Below are 19,723 nucleotides of genomic sequence, written 5' to 3' on the forward strand. Positions count from 1 at the left end.
TTAGAAGGTTCAAAACAAACTGTTAAACTAATGGCACACCATCTTCTTAAAGTTTGGCAAATTTGTCTATGTATCTCTACACTGGGCTAGAACAAGAAATGTTTGGTATGGTGTAGAAGCATGAACATCACGTCCAAAATGCGGCAAAAAGTTTACGCGTTGCTTAATTTGCCATTGCGATTGCCATTTTTAATAGATAGATTTTTATAAAGTTAAATTTTGTGCCTCATCTTATAATGTCGCAAAACAAATACTTAGCAGTTTGCAGCTTTTGCAGTCCTGGGCAGTAAACCTCATCTAAACTGGAGTGGTAATGGCGTGATAAAAAAGTGAGGCAAATTTTGCAATAGATAAAGCCGACTAGCAATGGAAATTTTTGACTTTGACTTGGTAATTTTTATAAAAACAGAAAAATTTAATAAAATTAATAATAATAATACTCCTCGAACAAGTTTACAATAATTTATATATCTAAAAAATGAAAAACATTTAACTCTTGTTTATCTTTTTCAAAAGCATTTTTTGAACAGGAAATAGCACCCTGTATTTTTTTGCTTTACTTACCGAAAACAGGAAACTTTAATTTGGCTATTATATACACTATCGGGCATAAGTATTGCAACAAATCGTTTAGTTACTTGCATCAAACGTATTGCAACCGACATAGTTCATAGTTTTGTGTAATACTGTAATGGTTTCAGGATAAAAGCTAAGTTTACAACTTACTGTTTTGTTAACGGTAGTTTAGAAAAAAAAATGATTAAAGGAGCTGCTGCTTCCAAAAAATTTAAGATCACAAATTTTAAGAGCATTTCAAAATGGCAAAATGTTTTCATTAATTCATATTTTAATGAAAAAAATACCCCATATAAACATTTCCTGTAGAGCTATTCAAGGAAGGTTACTAGATGTATGGTCATGCAGTAAGAAGAAAATTAATGGAATTAAGAAAGAATAAGAAACTTCTATGGAGAAATAAGACAAGAATAAAAAGGCTTCCAAGCAAAGATTAGTCTAGTGGAAAATAAAAGAGCAAATGACCTTATGGAAAAAGAAAAAATAGTAGACCGATGGAAACAATATTTCCAGATGTTACTAAACATAGAGGAGCCAGACCATCTATAGACGAGATACGAAAAGCCATAAAACTTCTTTAAGAAATGGGACGCACAACTACACCAACTGATCAGTCAAAAAAAAAAAAAAAGCAGATGAGTGGAAAGAGGCAGTAATATGGTCAATTCATAAGAAAAGCTCGAAATAAGTATGTTAGAATTACAGGGATATATTTGATGTATTGGGGAGTATCAGTGTAACTTTCGGAAATTGAGAGGGACAACAGATCAAATATCCAACGTAAGACAAATCTTGGACACACACATGCGTGCATTCTAGAACATAAAGCACCAGTGAAAGTTAAAGGAACAACGTCACTAACTACAAGAAAATAGACTGCAACAAAATGAAGAGGGATGTAGATCTAACCACGAAATATGGCACATTCGAAAAAGTTCAAGAGCTCATGGATTTTTTTATTTTTTTGCGATACTTATGTAAAGTGGTGTACATTAAAAGGATTTACTTATTTGAAAAATGAATACTTGCACCTGAATGAAATTATTAGTAGTTATTGTCACCTTCAAAAATAGTTAAAATATGTTGCAACCACTTAGATTCAAATCCAAGTGGCAAAATTGAGAAATACAATACAATACAATACAAATACAATCCCTTATTAGAATTATCTGCTATCTGAATTAACTTGTATAATACCATTCCTACCGGTCTCACTCTAAGCATTTGCCTCACGAAATCCATATCAGAAAGCATTCCAGTTCTATAGAGGAAGTTTACTGATTCCAACTGACATAATAACAATCTATTGGGAAAAAACAGAGGCGTTTAAGTACACATTAAATGAACAGGTAAGTGAGGCTTTGCAATTTAAAGCGTGTTTTTTTGGCTTCAAATTCTTTGGCATTCGACTCTGACTTTTGACATCTTGTCGATCCCTCCAGGATTCTCCAACTGTTGAACCGACGCGAACTGGAGCGCCTCAAAGACAAGTGGTGGATCTTCAACCCCGTCAAAAAGGAATGTCCGAAGATTGACGACGATTCCCACGGGATAAGCATCGAAAACATTGGCGGCGTATTCATAGTGATATTCATCGGGATAGGGCTCGCCTGTATCACCCTGCTGGTAGAGTACTGGTGGTACGGGTGCAAAAGAAAGGGCAAAGTGCAAAACATATTGGTACGGGAGATGGATAGGAACGTTTCGCCTGTCAGTATCAAGCCCGTGGTCAGCAAAAAGACGAGGTTCCGCGAACCCCTCGAGCCGGGAATCATAGGCTACAGTTCCTACCCCAACGTAAAATTTTTAAAACGGCGGTATTGATTTTGGACGTTCGATGGATCGATAGCACATTAAAATCCGCCACTGTGTTTTTGATCCTACTTTAGAAGTAGTCTTTTTGGCACCATTAGAGACTCCAAATGGCCAGATTAAAAATGTTTGAGGTACCTGCTATTCAGCCTGCCTGTGAGACCAGTCTTCTAGGTTTTAGATTTGCCTTTTTCATTTGATGATGGATAAACATAGGAACGTTAAAGTACAATTAAAATTATTTTTAATTAATTTTGGATTCTGATTCCTCTGCAAATTGACCGATACCATATGATATGTTTTTATGGAACAATAGATTGGGCCCCTAGTTCGCAGATTTCACGAGAAAGATCTCTATTTCTTGTAATGTTTATTGGAAATAGATATGGTTTTTTTTTACAAAAGTGACAAGGGATAAGAGGGGAATAAGTGATGGCACCTTAAACAGTGAGAATAAGGTCTACATGATACCCTGGGGAGAAGTGAAAAAATGCTCTTTACAATTCTTTTTGGTAACAGACATCGACAGCTGATCTTTGAGCCTACCCATTAGTCGAGTTTAGATTGTACATAATTTGTGTATTTGAGTTAAGCAATTTATTGACTTTCAATTTAATTTAATATAAAGATAACGATCTTTTTTGCACTTAGGAAATGCAATAAGGTTAGTCTTTTCTGTGTTCACGGAGTTCTTTACAAATGAGAGTGTTTTTCCTACAAGTGGCTGGTCCATTTGAAGAAGAAATCTACTTACGCTGCTGGTTGTGGAATCCCTCGAACTGGTGACAGGTCTAAGTGGTACATTACCTTTGTGGGTTTTTGAAAGTCCATAAAGATGTAGTCGTTTAGTTTGGTGCGGAGTTAACCAATATCTATAATTATCCAGAATTTTGGGAGTGCCTCCTCGATTTTATGATCGTATCTTAATGTTCAGGTCCTTTTGTATGTCTTTAATGATCGGTTCTGCCTCTTTGATCGTATTCGTCTTCTTTCTCCTCTTCTCCAAAACAGTTGTAACTTTCAATCGCAATTCATCTGCTTCGGGTCTTTCCAGTTGTAAGGTCTCTATGGAAGTTACAATATTTAATATTGGCGTCTTTCAAGGGGCCTGGACTAAGTTAAGTCCTTTGTTCAATATTTGTTGTTCAGTATTGGAAAGATTCCTCGAAGATAGATTTTTATTGTACTTTTCATCTGTTGTTGTTGTTTGTTGTTTCAGGCAGTTGTTTTTCAAATTTGAGAAGGTTTCTCGCACGATTTCTCTGGAGTTCTCTAATTTTGCCACAAGTTCGACAATCTCCTGAAATTTCTAATGAGATTGTCTACCGCATTCAAGCAAATATTCCACATATCTGCTCTGTGCTGACGACTTAAGAATTATGGCATTAATCTCTGTAAAAAAGTGCAAAGAGTAATAAAATTTTACAAGAGCTATCTATATTTATCATATTAATCAACTGCTCTATTGAACCCTGTGGATCACATTAAATATCTGCGTGTTTTGCTGAGCTCTCATTTGGATTTTTGGTCATTAATTTGGGAAGTACTCGACATGGTTGGATTTGTGAAACATAACATGATATTGCTATATGTTTTGAGTATGCTTTATCAATAGTCCCTGGGAGAGCTGGTCTCTATTTTTAATTATTTTGATTTTAGGCTTAGCTTGAAGTAAAGTTTTTATCTCTTTCTTAGAGTTAATATGTTGTAGAAGCATTTTGTATGTTTCAACCTTTCCATAGTTAATGCACATCTTGTTGATCTTCCTTATTACTTTATTGCATATTGAATATTTTATCAATATACAAATGTACAATTCTGATGTGGAATATAATTTTAATTGTTATACCCTTTTCACATTTTTTCCCGTGCCTGACTACAGTCAATTTTGTATCTTAAAGGCGCCCATTTGGTGGGGTCTGTTTGTGAAATAAAATGGCATTAACGAAAAACTTGAACTCTATTCCTATAAAACGTTTTCATATATAAAATCGGTGTTAAAATGTACATTAAACTCTAATTAAATAAATAGTAATTATATACCAGTAAAATCACAAGTTGAAAATTATTGTTAGTAATCTTTTTATACAGATGTACACTCTCAAATGACGCGATAGGCTATCAATGCACAAGCCACCATCGTTTGACATACAGGGTGTCAAATTTTCGATGATTTTTAAAGCATGGAGTAAGATATTAAGGGTGTTCCAATTATAAAATTTGAATATGCTTTATAAACTGTCAAACTCCCCCTGTCTCTGAGATTATGACCTCAAAAATCATCAAAAATTTCACGTCCTCTATACTGTGCAGAAAATATACATAGTAAGGCACTTTTAACTTAGATGTAGACATTATTCTACACAAGAAAAAGCTAAGTATATAACGTTTTTTAACTCCTTAGTGTCAAACTTTTCATTCTCCAATTCTACAACTCGACAGTTTGATCCATCTCAGCTTTGGCGAGTCTCTGAGTCGGCTGATCCAATTTCAACGACAACGTTAAATTTTTCAAATCTACCTCCAACGCCTTGCTCCTCCTATATATCTGGACGTAGTTCATCTGCAGCTGCCTCTGGTATCTCAATACTTTCTCCTTTTCCTGCGCCCATACCAGCCGTTCTCTTTCGAACTCCTTGGTCCTCTGGTCCAGCTCACGCCTGAGCTGCTCCAAGTCGCTTTCGATGAATTCTTTGTTAAACTTTTGAATCTCCAGATCTTCCAGTGTATCTTCTTCGTTTTCGAGGTTCTGACCTCTCCTTCTACCGGGCTGCACATTGCTGTAGTCGTTAAGCGACATGTCGGATAATTCTTCCCTCAACTCTTTGATTTCCGCCCTGAGCCTCTCTGTTTCCGTAATGTCGTCTACCTTTTTGTCCAGTGATTCAGTGGATCGGTGATTGAGAAGTTGCCTCTTTGTTTCCTCCAGCTGACTCCTTAGTTCAGCAATTTCTAAGTCCTTTTGCACGGTTAGAGCAACTTGCTTTCCCAGATCCGTCTCCAACTCATTGAACTGCTGTTGAAGATCCCTGAATTCGGTTCTTAACTGCAGAAGCTCTTGAGACTTCGCCGTTTGCTCGTTCTGAAAGTACAAAGTCAATAATTTCGAAGTTAACATGGTACGCAGAACTTACTTGGCACTCTTTCAACTGCGTCTTCAACAGGGAAAGTTCTCCGGTTTTCTGACACAACCCCCACTCCGTCTCCTCTAATCGAGTTCTAAGCGATGCCATCTCCTGTTTGAACTTGTCGTTCTGGAAGCTGGCCTTTTGCACGTCTCCCATTAATCGCTTCTTGTCTTGGTTCAGTTGATAAGATTGCATCATCAGCATTTGCTCCAGCTTCAACGCTTTTTGAACGCTGGCTCTGAGCCGGTTTTCGTGGACTGCTTTGAGGCGTCTCAACTCTCGTTCCCAAACCTGCAAAATCAATACACTGGAAACATACCTTCAAGGCACCACGTGACCGATGCTACCTTTTCTTTTTCTTGGTATACTCTGAAGATGACTTGTTCGTTGTGCTCCATGGTTTGTCGCAGGTAAGCGAGCTCAGAGTCGCGATCCCTGAGGGCCGCTTCTAATTCAGACACTCCTGAATCGCTAGGGGAGGGGGTCAAGTCCATTAAGCTTTCCACGTTGGATGTTGAGTGACGATATGCAGGTTTGTTGCTGAAGTAGGAGGGGTAAAATGATTACGAGTAACCTCAAGGTCAGAACTTACATTAGCGAACAGTCCACATTGTTGATCGGTGACTTCCTGACGCTTTCTAAGCTATCGTAGTTGATGAGCTTGTGACTATGCGGTAACGATGGTAGAGAACTCATTGCGAGGGGTGGAGACGAAGCGCTCGAAGGGCAAGAAGACCGGAGCTTTCGATCTAGTGAGTAATTCTGGACTGCGTGCTGTCTGCGCAAGTCGCTGGTACCTGAAAATGACGTTTCAGTGGATCCTTACTAAGTAAAAGTGAATTTCTCACTTCCGTATAAGGTAAGTCTAGACCCGGGTCTGGTTAGTATGGGGGTGGATCCATATCGGTCACCGAACCTGGAAGAAGGCGCCATGGCACCTGGAGCTGCTGGTTTGAAGGCTATCGGTCTGATCACAACCTTCCCCTGGAAGGAAAATGAAAACTAGAAAAGTATGCTTTTTTGGAAGCCTTGCGTTCTTTATTTTTGACTAATTGTGAGAAACTGAATTATGTGGTCATGCGGGCTAAAAATTAGACACAAAATTTTTCATACATATATATTAAGAGTGGAAATAAAAATACTGGAGATTTTGAAAATGTTTATTAATTTGACTCGTTTTCACTTTAAGCTTAGCTTAAACTTGTTGCAAATTTTTTCTGCCATTTTGGAAGATGTGACACTTAATATCCTATTTTCCTTTTTTAAATTATTTAAATTTATTTTTAACTGGAAAAATTACATATTTTTGGAGATAATCTTATCTTTATTTATTTTGGCAAGAAGTTATCTAAAATCGCCTAAGGCGGCACCTTGCCCTTTTTAGTTTTCCACATGTCCGACTATTATCAAACTCTGGCATTGGCTGTATATGTACAGTATCAACTGCAGTGCATTTGCTTTTCTTTAATTATTTGAATAAGTATGTTCAGGTTTTGTCAATTTTTTGTATGTGTCTAAATTTTTTGTTCTTTGTTATAATTTTTTTTGTATTTTATTGGTTAATTTCTTTCAAATTTTTTTCTAAGAAAATTCTTTTTCACTTAATATTCATTCCATATATTATGTATAAAAATAAAATTCTATGAATACATAGAACCATTTGCAAAAGTTGTGTTGATAAAATTTATGTTAAGAACTCGACAGTTTTGTAGTGAAATGATTTTTGTATTTTAATTATCTTGCTTAAGTGTGTAAATATTTTAATAACGTGCTCCAAATTTTGGGTAGAAAATGTTAGGGCCCTTTTGCGCCTTAACTGAAATGTGACTTTCACTAATCCGATGAAATCGACTTTTGTGGATGAATCTACGTTCCTCACAAAACTCAATATCGCGGTAACGGTAGGTCCTGCAGCGTCGGCGTTGTTACCGGTCGATTCAGCGTCGAAAAAAAAGGTTTCAATATTTGTCTGTTCTCTGTCTCGTGATATATGTACAACATAACGGACCTTCGAGCAGTGTTTGAAGGGTTGTAACTACGAACTTCCAATTTTGCTCAATATTAATACTAGGCGATGCACAACGCCCAGCAAAATATTGAGCTGATCAGACAAACTCGCTACCACATAAAGTAAGTGTCTGAAATTTCAAGCTATAAAGTTAAAATTCGTCAGGAATTTTTTTAAATTTAATTTTGAAGGTTTTCTTTCGAGGCTAAAAAAAATGATTTTCTCGAAAACGAATTTTTTTTTAACCAAAACAGAAAAATATAACAATTACCAAAAAAAAAGCAATGCATTAGAAATGAAAATTACACAAACCGAGAAAACTCTAAAACCCTATGCTCTCATTAGTTTGTCAATCAATTTGATGTTCTATCTCGTAAAAAGTAATTAATTTAGTTAGTTCTTGTTTTTTGTATTGCAGACCCTAAAGGAAATATGACCAAACTAAATAACGTAAAAAATCCAACTTTCTGCAAATTTTAGCGAAATAGTTGCACTTATCGTTTCGGAGATACCATTAGGACGCTATTTAAAACGGTCTTAGTGGCATCTATATCCAAATAGCAGCATAATTCCGGATAAACTTAAAGGCGTGCGCCAAGGGAAAGCTGTTAATAATAACATGGTATTATGGTAATCGCGTTAACAATTAGAGCCGGGAACACGCCACCACGGGGTCTAATTACACACCTCTGATTTCTTTAACTATCACTTTACGGAGAAGAATGACGAACTGGGAAACCAAGGCCGCACTTTTTTTCAAACGCGCAAGGCTCCGTTTTTAGTGACCGCAGTAAAAATCGCAGAAATTATTGCCCTGAAAGTGCCCTGTCACAGATTTGATTGTAAAAGTGCCGGACCGGGAACGGAGCCTTGGGGCGCGCAAACGAGCAAAATCGAACGAAATCCATTAACTACCGGAAAAAGTTTGACGCATGCAATTACAGCGGCGAATAATTAAATGATAACAATGAATTACATTTACCCAGACGTATATTTAATAGTTTTTGTTAAATTCCAATCATTTCGGTCGCTGTGCGAATAGCTAAACTGTTGAAAATGGTTTAGCTATGGTTTAGGTATTTTTTAATTTTAATAATAATAATGATAATGGAATGTTAATTATTCTAAGCATCAAAATAATACAAAAAAATATATACATATAACTAAAGCAACTTAGTTGTCTCCTTATCTGTCAGTGTACAGCAGGTCTATTGTGCTTTGTCCGGGGCAGAGCTCTCAGGTTTACATCTAGCCTAGTGAGGTAGGTCATAGCTTCAAAAATTATCTCCTTGATTGTTTGCCTTCTGTCTGGTTTGGATAGCTTCCTAGCTAGCCAACAATTTTCTTTTTCATTTCAGTTTTCTTTTTCTTCGATCACTAAAGTAGTCACACTGACGTAATGTTCTGGTACTATTGGTACTATAAAGTTTAATATGGAAGTTTAGGAGGAAATCGGCATCATGGTTTCCCCTGGAATGCGCACGCCCTGTAGTCCAAGCAATCTAAGGATTGCTGTGACATTCTAGTGCTAGTCCTGACGTAAAACATGGTCTATCAAGTACCAGAACTTTGCGGCTACAGTAATACCAGAGAGCTCCGTCTGCAGCATACGTTAATTATGAAGGATTTGGAGTAAACTTCCCCATCACCAGAATCATCAGACAATCGCATGGATCTTACGATTGTCGTATAGATCCACATGACAACTCTTGGGGAAATTCTTGTGTTCGTGAGAATATCAAGCTTTCCCGAAGGTTAGCAGTATGTATACCGTGCCATTTAGAAATCTTCCTTATCTCGCTTCATTGGTTTTAAACTTTAAGGTTTCTATAGCCAAGCTGCTTCAGAGTAGTTCTCTATATCTTCGCAGTAAGCCTCACGACTTCCTCGTACTTAGCGGCTTTTATATAAATTCTATTCTTCTGCAAGTATTGAGACTTATGCTTTGTTTTTCGAACGACCTCTTTAAGGTGCGTCAGCTCCTGACACCACCAAGTGCATGACCCATGACGAATTGTTGGGACTGTCAGGACGCACCAACTTCAAAAATTTAATTAAATTAAGTTAATTAAATTAATACTTAACAAATAAAAGCACCAGGTAGGTTGGTTCTTCTGTTTTTAATGACGTCAAGCACTGGTTGTCGACTTTTTGTATTCTTCGTTTTGAAAAAATACTCAGAAACGAACCATACATTTGGTCGCAATAATTAAAATGTGACAATATCAAAGAATTACATAACTTTAGTCTTAATAATTAAAATAGAATAAGAATTTTTTAAAAGGGAGCTTAATATCGTTTGTAAACTTCAATTTTGTATCCAAAATTTGCTAGTCAGTTAATTCTTATATATTTCAGCTGTGTCATCATAGTAAAGTTAGCAACCGAAATGCTGTAAAGACTCTTTAATGTTAATGGTTTAAATTTAATTAAATAAAGGTCCTAAAGTACCTGTGCGCCCCTGATACAATGTCTGATTGTTTATTTCCAATAATCACATTTTGTGTACGGTTTGTTAAGTAAGATTTTTTATTGTTAGATGAAGTGTCGTGAAAACCTATATAATTCAACATAGATAATAATCATAACAGAAGCCTTACTTTAAACCTGCATAGATACAATGTCATTAATTGCATCAGTTATTGCAGTTGCACCGCCATATCCTGTTCTAAATCCGGACTAAAAGGAATAATGTTACTAATATCCAAGAATTTATTCATTTGTAATTGCAAGATTTTTTCTTAATATATTAGAAAACGCAGAGCGCAGAGCGCAAGTTATTAAAGTCAGTTGGAATTCTAATTTTTGGCAGAGAAATAACATTAACACACTCCTATGATACAGGAAAGTAGGTATCCTGACCTTCTGTACACCCAAGATCAAACGTACAACTTGCCCCTCAGTAACTCTTCAAGAGCTCAATAGTTTGAGAGTTGTTGGTTATTAAAACACATTACTTGCTACGTATGATATACATTTAGATACTATTACATCAATAAGTTCGTCTATTTCTATTAAGAGTGTTAATTTTTTTTTTGTAGTTTATGGTTTTTAGCATCGGATAGAAGAAGTGGTTCAACTTCTAAGTTGTTCACTTCGGTGATACGTATTTGGATGCATAATTTTCGCATGATTGGTATATAGTCGATAATTCTTTACTTTTGTTTTGGATGCCGGGCAACAATAATTACCCATAAAAGTTTTCAACCGACGACTCCATTGTACCATTACTGGCTGAGTCGGTATCTGCCGCCGCAATTTCATCTACATGGACACAAACCACCCGTGATTTTTTATCTAATTTCCTGGGGAGATGGCAGATTGAAGAGGCAGCCCCGGGTGGGTAATAACCCGGCTTGTTCTATGACTTGGCAGAGATAATAATAACGAGTTCGGACGTGTAATTTGCTTTAATGCCGGTTGCGTGATCCCGTGCGGCGGTAGAGTTATGACGCCGGAGCATGTTTCACTTTCGGATTCTGGCAGATACGCTCGGAAATTGGACGTCTTTATACGGGGCGCGTGCAAAAAAAAACAACCTCGTTTTTGCCGAGGTTTTCCAGTCTTTCAATAGCCATATTGCATATCTTTTCATGAAGTTTTCCGGTTTCCACATGTCAATATCTATTCTAGGAAATACCGTTTGGTTTTGTTTACCCTTTCACGAGGTTTTCCAGTTTTTTGTTATCAATATTTATTCTAAGAGATGCCGTTTAAAATTACGAACCTTTTCACGAGATTTTCCAGTTTTCTGATATCAATATTTATTCATGAAGGTTCAAATTCAATATATTTTCCAGTTTCTAGATATCAACTTCTATTCTAGGAAATAAATACCTTTAAAATTGCTTACCTTTTCACGAGGTATTCCAGTTTTTTGTTATCAATATTTATTCTAAGAGATGTCGTTTAAAATTACGAACCTTTTCACGAGGTTTTCCAGTTTTCTGATATCAATATCTATTCATGAAGGTTCAAATTCAATATCTTTTCCAGTTTCTAGATATCAACATCTATTCTAGGAAATAAATACCTTTAAAATTGCTTACCTTTTCACGAGGTTTTCCAGTTTTTTGTTATCAATAATTATTTTAGGAGATGCCGTTTAAAATTACGAACCATTTCACGAGGTTTTCCAGTTTTCTGATATCAATATCTATTCATGAAGGTTCAAATTCAATATCTTTTCCAGTTTCTAGATATCAACATCTATTCTAGGAAATAAATACCTTTAAAATTGCTTACCTTTTCACGAGGTTTTCCAGTTTTTTGTTATCAATATTTATTCTGAGATGCCGTTTAAAATTACGAACCTTTTCACGAGGTTTTCCAGTTTTCTGATATCAATATCTATTCATGAAGGTTCAAATTCAATATCTTTTCCAGTTTCTAGATATCAACATCTATTCTAGGAAATAAATACCTTTAAAATTGCTTACCTTCTCACGAAGTTTTCCAGTTTTTTAATATCGGTATCTATTCTAGTAGAAGCCGTTTGATTTTGCGTATATTTTCACAAGGTTTTCCTGTTTTTCGATATCAATTCTAGGAAATGTGGGACGTTAAAGAAAACCAATCTACGGTGAACCCTTGAACTTGAACTCAAGCTCGGTAGACAGCGATATAATTGTTACTATGCATCACTATTTTAAACTACAAGTATTATTACCTTCTTCAAGACATAGTGACGACATATACTTAAAATCGTGTATTCAAATTGACCGAAGTATAACAGAGAAATTACATAAAATATAAAGATTAATTAAAAATTGTAAATATTTATGAAACAATGCAGATTACTAATGCTATTTGTTGCCAATCTTGGCTAATTATATATGTCAAAAAATAACGAAGAATACAAGTAAGAATATCGCAAACGAGTAGCAATAGAACATCGTACATTTTTGTTGTTTTATTTTATATTATTATTATTTTACTTATAACATTTAGTAGTGTTATATATATTTTATACAGTTGCAATTTTATACATTGGCTCATTTGAAAATATAATTTTAAGTATATGTGGTCTGCATCATCTTTGAGAAGGCAACGAAAATTTCCGTAATGTCGATCACATAAAAAATCGTTTTTCCATAAATTATTTTTTATGCATTTTTTATTATTTATTTATTATTATTTTTACTTCAGCATGGGGCAGTACTAATGTAACAGAAATAGTGAAATTAAAAAAATCCAAAAGCCACGTATAGAACTGTAAAATGCACAAAAAGAAAAAATCATTTGGGGGTTGGGTAAGTTCTAATTTTTCGATATCGATATCGACTATGGCAGACACAATTGACACTGACACCTCAAGCACGGTAAATAAAGATGAAAAATAGTTAAAAAAAAATAGCGGAAACATTGATGTTAAAGAAAATCCGGTTACCTTATTGACGAGGTTTTCTAGTTTTTCGATATCGATGTGTCTAGAATAAAAGCTAAAAAACGCCCTGTACAATTCGAATCGTGATAGTATCAAAAAATAAAACGTCCACGAAGAAACACGGCGAAGTACGAGTTAATAGTAAAGCCGCCATATTATCTGGTCCCGCAATACTCTGCGCGCTGCTATCTCACTGCGGGGATCGACCCAATACGAGCAGTTTTTTTTGGTTTTAACTTTGTTTTTGCGAGGATGAATGGTCGATCGCCGGTGGTAGGTGGCTAAGGTCGCTTTTAAATAATTTTAAATTTGAATACGGGAAGTTGCGACCTTTCACGGAAATATTTATTTATTTATTTATGTCCACAACAATGCAAATTAGATAATATAACAAAGTAATACAAAAAGAACAAAAAAAAAAAGAAAAATACGTTTTGACTTTCGGAGCGAACTATAGCTTCTACTAGTTCTCGGCCATAATGAGGTACACGTTCATTGATATTGATATATATGAAATCTACAAGCCGGTTCTTGAACCTCAGAAACATTTTTATTATTTTGCTTATAGTATTATAAGCTTATAGCTTATAGAACTTATGTATGATATTTTTTTGCTGATAATAGACGGGTCTTTCTCCCTTAATTCCTGATTTAAGTTTGCTCATTACTCATAAAATCTGTAGGATCTCCTAGCAACCGAAGCCACAGCATTTGAATTGTTTTAGCAATTCTAACGTATCCAAGCAGGGTCAAAGGTCAAAAGAATTTGGAAAGATCTTGTTTGCAAAATTTAAAAATTCCATTGAACTTAAAAGAATTTTTTCAAAAATCGCTCGCTTTCAAAATTAGTGAAGTGTTCTTCTTCGTCTAAATCAATAGATTCATTTTCTATTGCCTGCTGCGTTCTAGTTCTTTAAATAACTTAGTTGATCTGGTATTTCATTTTAGATAAAGGAACGTTCTTTCTTAATGCTCTTTTGACTTGGTTACATACATTTTGATGCTATCTTAAAAAAGTGTTGATTTTGTGACTACTTAAGACCACTATTTTCACCAATTTCATATATTTTGGTACAAGTCAGCACAGTTATTAAGTGATATATTTCTGAACTAACTGAAATAGTCAACATTTGCTATTTCATGATTAATTATTTCATAGTTTCGTTCCTGAAATTAAAATTAACGGACAAAGCTGTACTATTTTCTGCATATCAAATTAATTTGTAATATTGAAAATTTTATTCAAAATGTCGGAGTGTGAAAAAATTCTTCATAAAATGTTCCGAATTATCTGAAACTAGAACTGGAACGCGCAGACATAAACTGTGTTGAGTGTTAGGTTTTTCAAAAATATGCAGGCTCTCGATAAATCCCTCACAAATTTTCTATAGTAGCAAAAGCTGAATTACCTTTTTTTTGGATTTAATTGCGAATGCTTATTATTAGTTGACTCGTTCGTAAATTAAAATAATATGAGAAATATAACTGATGTGTATATCGGAATTTATTTGTGTATATCCGACAATATGATCGACCTGTCTTAATGCGGTGACCGAGTGGTGAAGGGGCCAAAAGTTAAAGTTGGCCGTTTAACAGTTTCTAAGAAAATAACTGAAACCTATTAAAATCTTTGACCTGCCAGAAACATAAGTCATGTGTCTATGTCAGTGATGAGGAATCTACGGCCCGCGGGCCAAGTCCAGCTCCTGGAAAGGTTTAATCCCGCCCGTTTAAGGTGAAAAAAATTGAATCGAAAGATTTAATAAAAAAATTATCAAGTCAACGACAATTTTTTCATTGAGCTAATCATTCCCAAAGATGCGCTACGAAAGCCAGTTATGTATTGGGTTATAATATTGCTAAATCTTATAAAGCATTTTCAGATGAAGAATGCATGATATATGTCTGCGATATTATGTGCCCTGAAAAGAAAAATGATTTTCAGTCACTGTTTCTCTCAAGAAGAACAATCACTGAGAAAATTGAAAATATTGATAAAAATCTGATTACACAACTGACTACAAAAACTCAAAAATTTATTTTTTATTCAATTACAATGTAGGAAAGTACGGATATCAGCGATACTGCGCAGTTACTCATATTTGTAAGAGGAATCAACGCAGACTTTGAAATTACAGAAGAACTTGCAGTCAATGAAAGGAACGACTGGTGCCGACATATTTTGTGATTTTGAAAATCTCATCGATAAACTTCGTTTATCTATTGATAAGTTATGTAATGTAACTACAGATGGTGTTCGTAATATGGTTGGACTCAATCTAGGATTTGTTGGGAAATTTAATTCTAAGTATCCGGAAAAAAATGTTGTTTTTTTGCATTGCCTTATACATCAGGATGCTCTCTGTAAATCGGTTTTAGATATTGACCATATACTTAATATTGTTGTAAAACTAGTAAATGTCAAACTCTTGACTGGAACCTTCGGCACTGTACTAACACACAATAACGCGTTTTACCACAAACTGAAACTCAATTTTACGTACTCAAAAAGTTAACACATATGTTAAGTGATTTAGAATTCTAACAATGGTGTGATTTCCAGAGAAAAATGTTTGTAGTCATTGAAAACAAATATGTTAAGAACTTTTCGTCACTGAACAAAAAACTCAAAAACGTTGGTGTTAAAATATCGAAAACGAAATCTCCGGAAACCATTACCATTGTTGAAAACTCTCCTTCTCAATCCTTTAATAATGGTGAATTGAATTTACTCAACAAAAGTTTGAATTTCGTCCCGCCGACTTCGAGGGGTAGTGTGGAAGAAGTGGTGGTAAGTGTTGAGTCTAGCATTCAATATTTACCCGTTACCTAAAAAGGATTTGTTAGGAATCAAATTTCAAAAAATATTAGCAATCGAAATAAAGGTAATAATAAAACCAAACAAATTCATTGGTCCAAAAACATCGTTAGGGGATTAAAAGAGAAGAATTGTTTTTATTTAAAAGCAGATAAGGGTAATAAAGTTGTCACCTTAGACAAAGAAGACTATTTTCAACGAGTTGATAAATTCCTTGAAGAGGGTCCTTATAAGAAATTAAATAGAAATCCGTTATCGAGGATGGTACAACAGGTAAAAAGCACATTAAATAGTTGTAAAAACCTTATTACCCAAAATCTGAAATACAAATTCCAGACATCTAATCCTACTTTGTCCAAATTATATTGTTTACCTAAAATTCATAAACCTGGAAACACAATTGTTTCAGCTATAGGTTCTCCAATATATAATATTTCAAAGTGGTTGGTTGATGAACTTGGAAATTTAAAACATCAAAAAGAAAGTTTTTCTGTAAACAACTCGCAAGAGTTTATTGGTAAAATCAAAGACGTAAGGCTAAATGAACATGAACTTTTAGTATCTTTTGATGTCTCCTTATTATTTCCAAGCGTTCCTATACCAGAAACTTTGGAATAGCTCAGGAAATTACTCGAATATAATAACTACAGTAAATACATAATTGAAGAGCTAATCACTCTGACAATGCTTTGCATGAGTCAAAATATTTTTCTATATTAGGAAAAATAAAATGGCACGACCATGGGAAATTGTTGCTAAAGAAAATTTCGAGTACTTTCCTAGGATATGGTATAGATACGTCGACGATGTTTTCGCAGTTATTAATACAACTTGCATGGATTTAAATGACTTTGTTTCAAACTTGAATAATTACTTCCCATCTATTAAATTCACATATGAAATAGAAAGTAACATGCAGTTGCCTTTTTTGGACGTTCTCGTTATCAAAAACATTGAAAATCATATAGGTTTTGACATTTATGGGAAAGACACTAGTACTTTAAGATACATAACCAATAATTCTAACCATGCTTTTCAACATAAAATGGCAAGTTTTAATTTTCTAGTCCATAGAATTGTCACATTTCCTTTAAATCAAGAAAGGTTTGAGGTGGAAAGAAGCCTTATAAAAAAGGTGACTAGAATCAATGGTTATGAAGATAGTTTTATCGATAAGTTAATTAGGAAATTTAGATTTAAAAACAAACTTCAAAAATCAACGACTTTTCAAGCTGATAAGGAAAATTTAAAACTAGTCTCAATTCCCTTCTCTCCCCAATATACAAGTGGACTTGATAGAGTCTTCAGGGCCGCAGGTCTTCGAAGTGTCTATCAGTCCGAATCAAAATTAAAAAATCCAAAAAACCAAAAGATCAATTAATGTTAGATTTAAGGAACATTTAGCTCATTTAAAATTTGCTAGATTAGAAAAACCAAGTGTAGCCCAGCATATGTTCAACAATAATCATAAGGTAGATATAAGTAATTTAAAATTACGAAAGCTTAGAAATTGTTAAGAGAGGGAATAAGGCACTGAACAAGGACAGAGGTCCAGAGAGACAGAGGATTGGTTGCGTGAACAGTGCGTAATTCACCCTCCCACTTCCCGATGTGTATATATATATATATATATATATATATATATATATATATATATATATATATATATGTATATATATATATATATATATATATATATATATATATATATATATATATATATATATATATATATATATATATATATATATATATATATATATATATATATATATAGAGAGAGAGAGAGAGAGAGAGAGAACATTTGTTCTATTAAGTTTAGTTTTAATCTTCTCCTGAAGATGCCACCTTGGTTGGCGAAACCCGCTTCGAGTACGTAAAATTGAGTTTCGGTTTGTGGTAAAACGCGTTATTGTGTATTAGTAAATATGATTCGTTCCAGAGGATTATTACATCGATAGGTTTAACAGTTTTTGGAGTCCGTACATGCTGAGCATTCCGATGTCCTGTATTATTCAAAAGTTCGTTGGTTAAGAGCTGGAAAAGTATTTTGAAAGACGATATTCTGATTTTTCTTTTTGACAAAGACATTTATAATCGGTTTGACGTCTTAGAAAACGAAAAGTGGCTTGCTGATTTCGCTTTTTTCACAGACCTCCTCGTACACATGAATAAACTTAATCTCAAATTGCAAGGGAAAACTCGGTTTCTTCACGATATTGGGCAGTACCTGAAGATTTTCAAATTGCAGTTAATATTATTTGCTAATCAGATCTCTAAATCTGATTTTTCTCATTTTTCAAGAATACAATCTTTAAAATTCACTACCTCAAATAAGGAGATTACAAAATACGAAATTAATTTGAGAAAACTATCTTCAGAATTTGAAATGAAATTTCAGGACTTTAGAAAAATGTTAATTAAGAAGAAGTTGATACAAAAATTCAACTTGAGTTAAGAGCACTGAATTACTCTCCTGAAACAAACTTTTCATACAGTACCATTACTAGAATCTAATCTAATTACTCATGCAATGAAGATAATGACAATGTTCAGCTCATCTTATATATGCGAAGAAATCTTTTCAACAATGAAGTTTAGGAAAACTTCTTTAAGAAAACAGAATTACAGATGAGCACCTTTCATCAGTTTTACAAATCTCTTCTTCGCAAATGGAATCGGACTATCATGAAATTTTGATAAAACAGTCTCAATTTCATTTTTCTCATGCACCATCAACCAGTAATGACACCAGAAAATAAAGTGATAATACTTCACATCAAGAAGTACCCTAAATTCATTTTATATTGTGTGCTTATAATTTTCTTACCTTTTGCTTTTTTACTATTAAAATAATAAATGTATGTAATAATATATGCATATGTTTTTCAAACACATAATTTTTGTAACTATTAAGCATTACATTGCAGTTATTACAAATGGTCTTAAAAAAAGTTTCCCCACCACTGGTCTATTTCCATATCACCAAGCCATTATTCTCTTGAGAAAATGGTGGATGCGTTGTAAATCATCTTGAAGTTTCGACCGCCCATATAATACATTATTACGTGCTAATGGTACTAAATCAGCAGTCAAGAAAATTAATAATCAATTATCTCTTTTCTTCTCAGCAGTCAAATGTGTTGCTTAAAAAAAGGCAGTATCTTTTCTAAGGACCTGTTAATTTGATAGAAGTTCGGGCAGTCTTCACCGAGGGGTAAATCAAAGAGGTAAAAGTGTATACCGTGGCTCCTGTTTTATGCATAAGTCCACGGAATTCCCCGGAATTCCAATGGAACCACAAGGAATTCCTTTAAAAGTATTTGTTTTTTCAAAAACCATTCCGTTTTGGGTATATTAAATTAATAAGGAACAAAAATGTGGTAGTTATCTTTAAATACACTACATCAATAAACAAAACCAATGCTTGTTTAGGTCGTGTGTAAATAGTGAAATTCAGTTTAGTCCGTAGTAAATGCGCTAAAAGCAATCCAAAGCCGTAGTTTCACAATTTAATTTGACCATATACGGGGTTACTATTCGCCATTATTCATTATGCGTATGGCCTATTAAACACTTGAAATTGTTTTTTATTCCGCTTCAAAATAACCGGCAAACGATCTTTTATTCAGATTAATGAATGTCAACGCTAATCCACAGCCTGCTTATTGTAAATGATTTTTTTTTGTTCCAGCGATTTACTTGACATAAAAAACGGTACTTTTTTTTCAAAAGAAATATAGAATAACTTTTTTGCTTGTAAATGGTCACTCTACTCTCAAAAAAAAAAAAATAACGGTTCGGTATAACCAAAACATGTATTGCTTTTTACAAAACTTCTGGATTCCTCCTACGTCGGTTTTTGCTCAGTCGAAATTGCTGACGTTTCGCCCATCATCCTGTTGGTTTCTTCAGTCAAGCTCTGAAGAAGCCAACAGGATGATTGGTAAAACGTCAGCAATTTCGACTCAGTAAAAACCGATGCAGGAGGAATC

General features: G+C 34.3%; 2 protein-coding genes across 6 annotated transcripts in view; one reads left to right on the top strand and one right to left on the bottom strand.

The window, feature by feature from the left end:
• LOC132702233 (ionotropic receptor 25a) overlaps positions 1–19,723 on the top strand; it is a 102,788-nt gene that overhangs the window by 29,081 nt on the left and 53,984 nt on the right. Inside the window, exon 14 of one of the 5 annotated variants that reach the window (XM_060670742.1) lies at positions 2,019–2,710. The exons of 2 other annotated variants lie outside the window; for them this stretch is intronic. In XM_060670742.1, the coding sequence (XP_060526725.1) occupies positions 2,019–2,400 (382 nt within the window). In that variant the 3' untranslated portion in view covers positions 2,401–2,710. Of the gene's footprint in view, positions 1–2,018; positions 2,714–19,723 lie in introns of those variants that run through there. 2 more of the 5 variants (XM_060670748.1, XM_060670747.1) reach the window with 2 other exon arrangements.
• Positions 4,361–19,723, bottom strand: part of LOC132702234 (leucine zipper putative tumor suppressor 2 homolog) — a 134,604-nt gene continuing 119,241 nt past the window's right edge. The window contains exons 3-7 of the mRNA XM_060670749.1: positions 6,365–6,500; positions 6,109–6,313; positions 5,864–6,056; positions 5,523–5,807; positions 4,361–5,470 (exon numbers count right to left, since the gene is read on the bottom strand). Of these exons, the coding sequence (XP_060526732.1) occupies positions 4,817–5,470; positions 5,523–5,807; positions 5,864–6,056; positions 6,109–6,313; positions 6,365–6,500 (1,473 nt within the window). The 3' untranslated portion in view covers positions 4,361–4,816. The remainder of the gene's footprint in view (positions 5,471–5,522; positions 5,808–5,863; positions 6,057–6,108; positions 6,314–6,364; positions 6,501–19,723) is intronic.

Source organism: Cylas formicarius, unplaced genomic scaffold (assembly GCF_029955315.1).
Source record: "Cylas formicarius isolate icCylForm1 unplaced genomic scaffold, icCylForm1.1 PGA_scaffold_5__7_contigs__length_24384050, whole genome shotgun sequence".
In the NCBI taxonomy this organism is placed as follows: domain Eukaryota; kingdom Metazoa; phylum Arthropoda; class Insecta; order Coleoptera; family Brentidae; genus Cylas; species Cylas formicarius.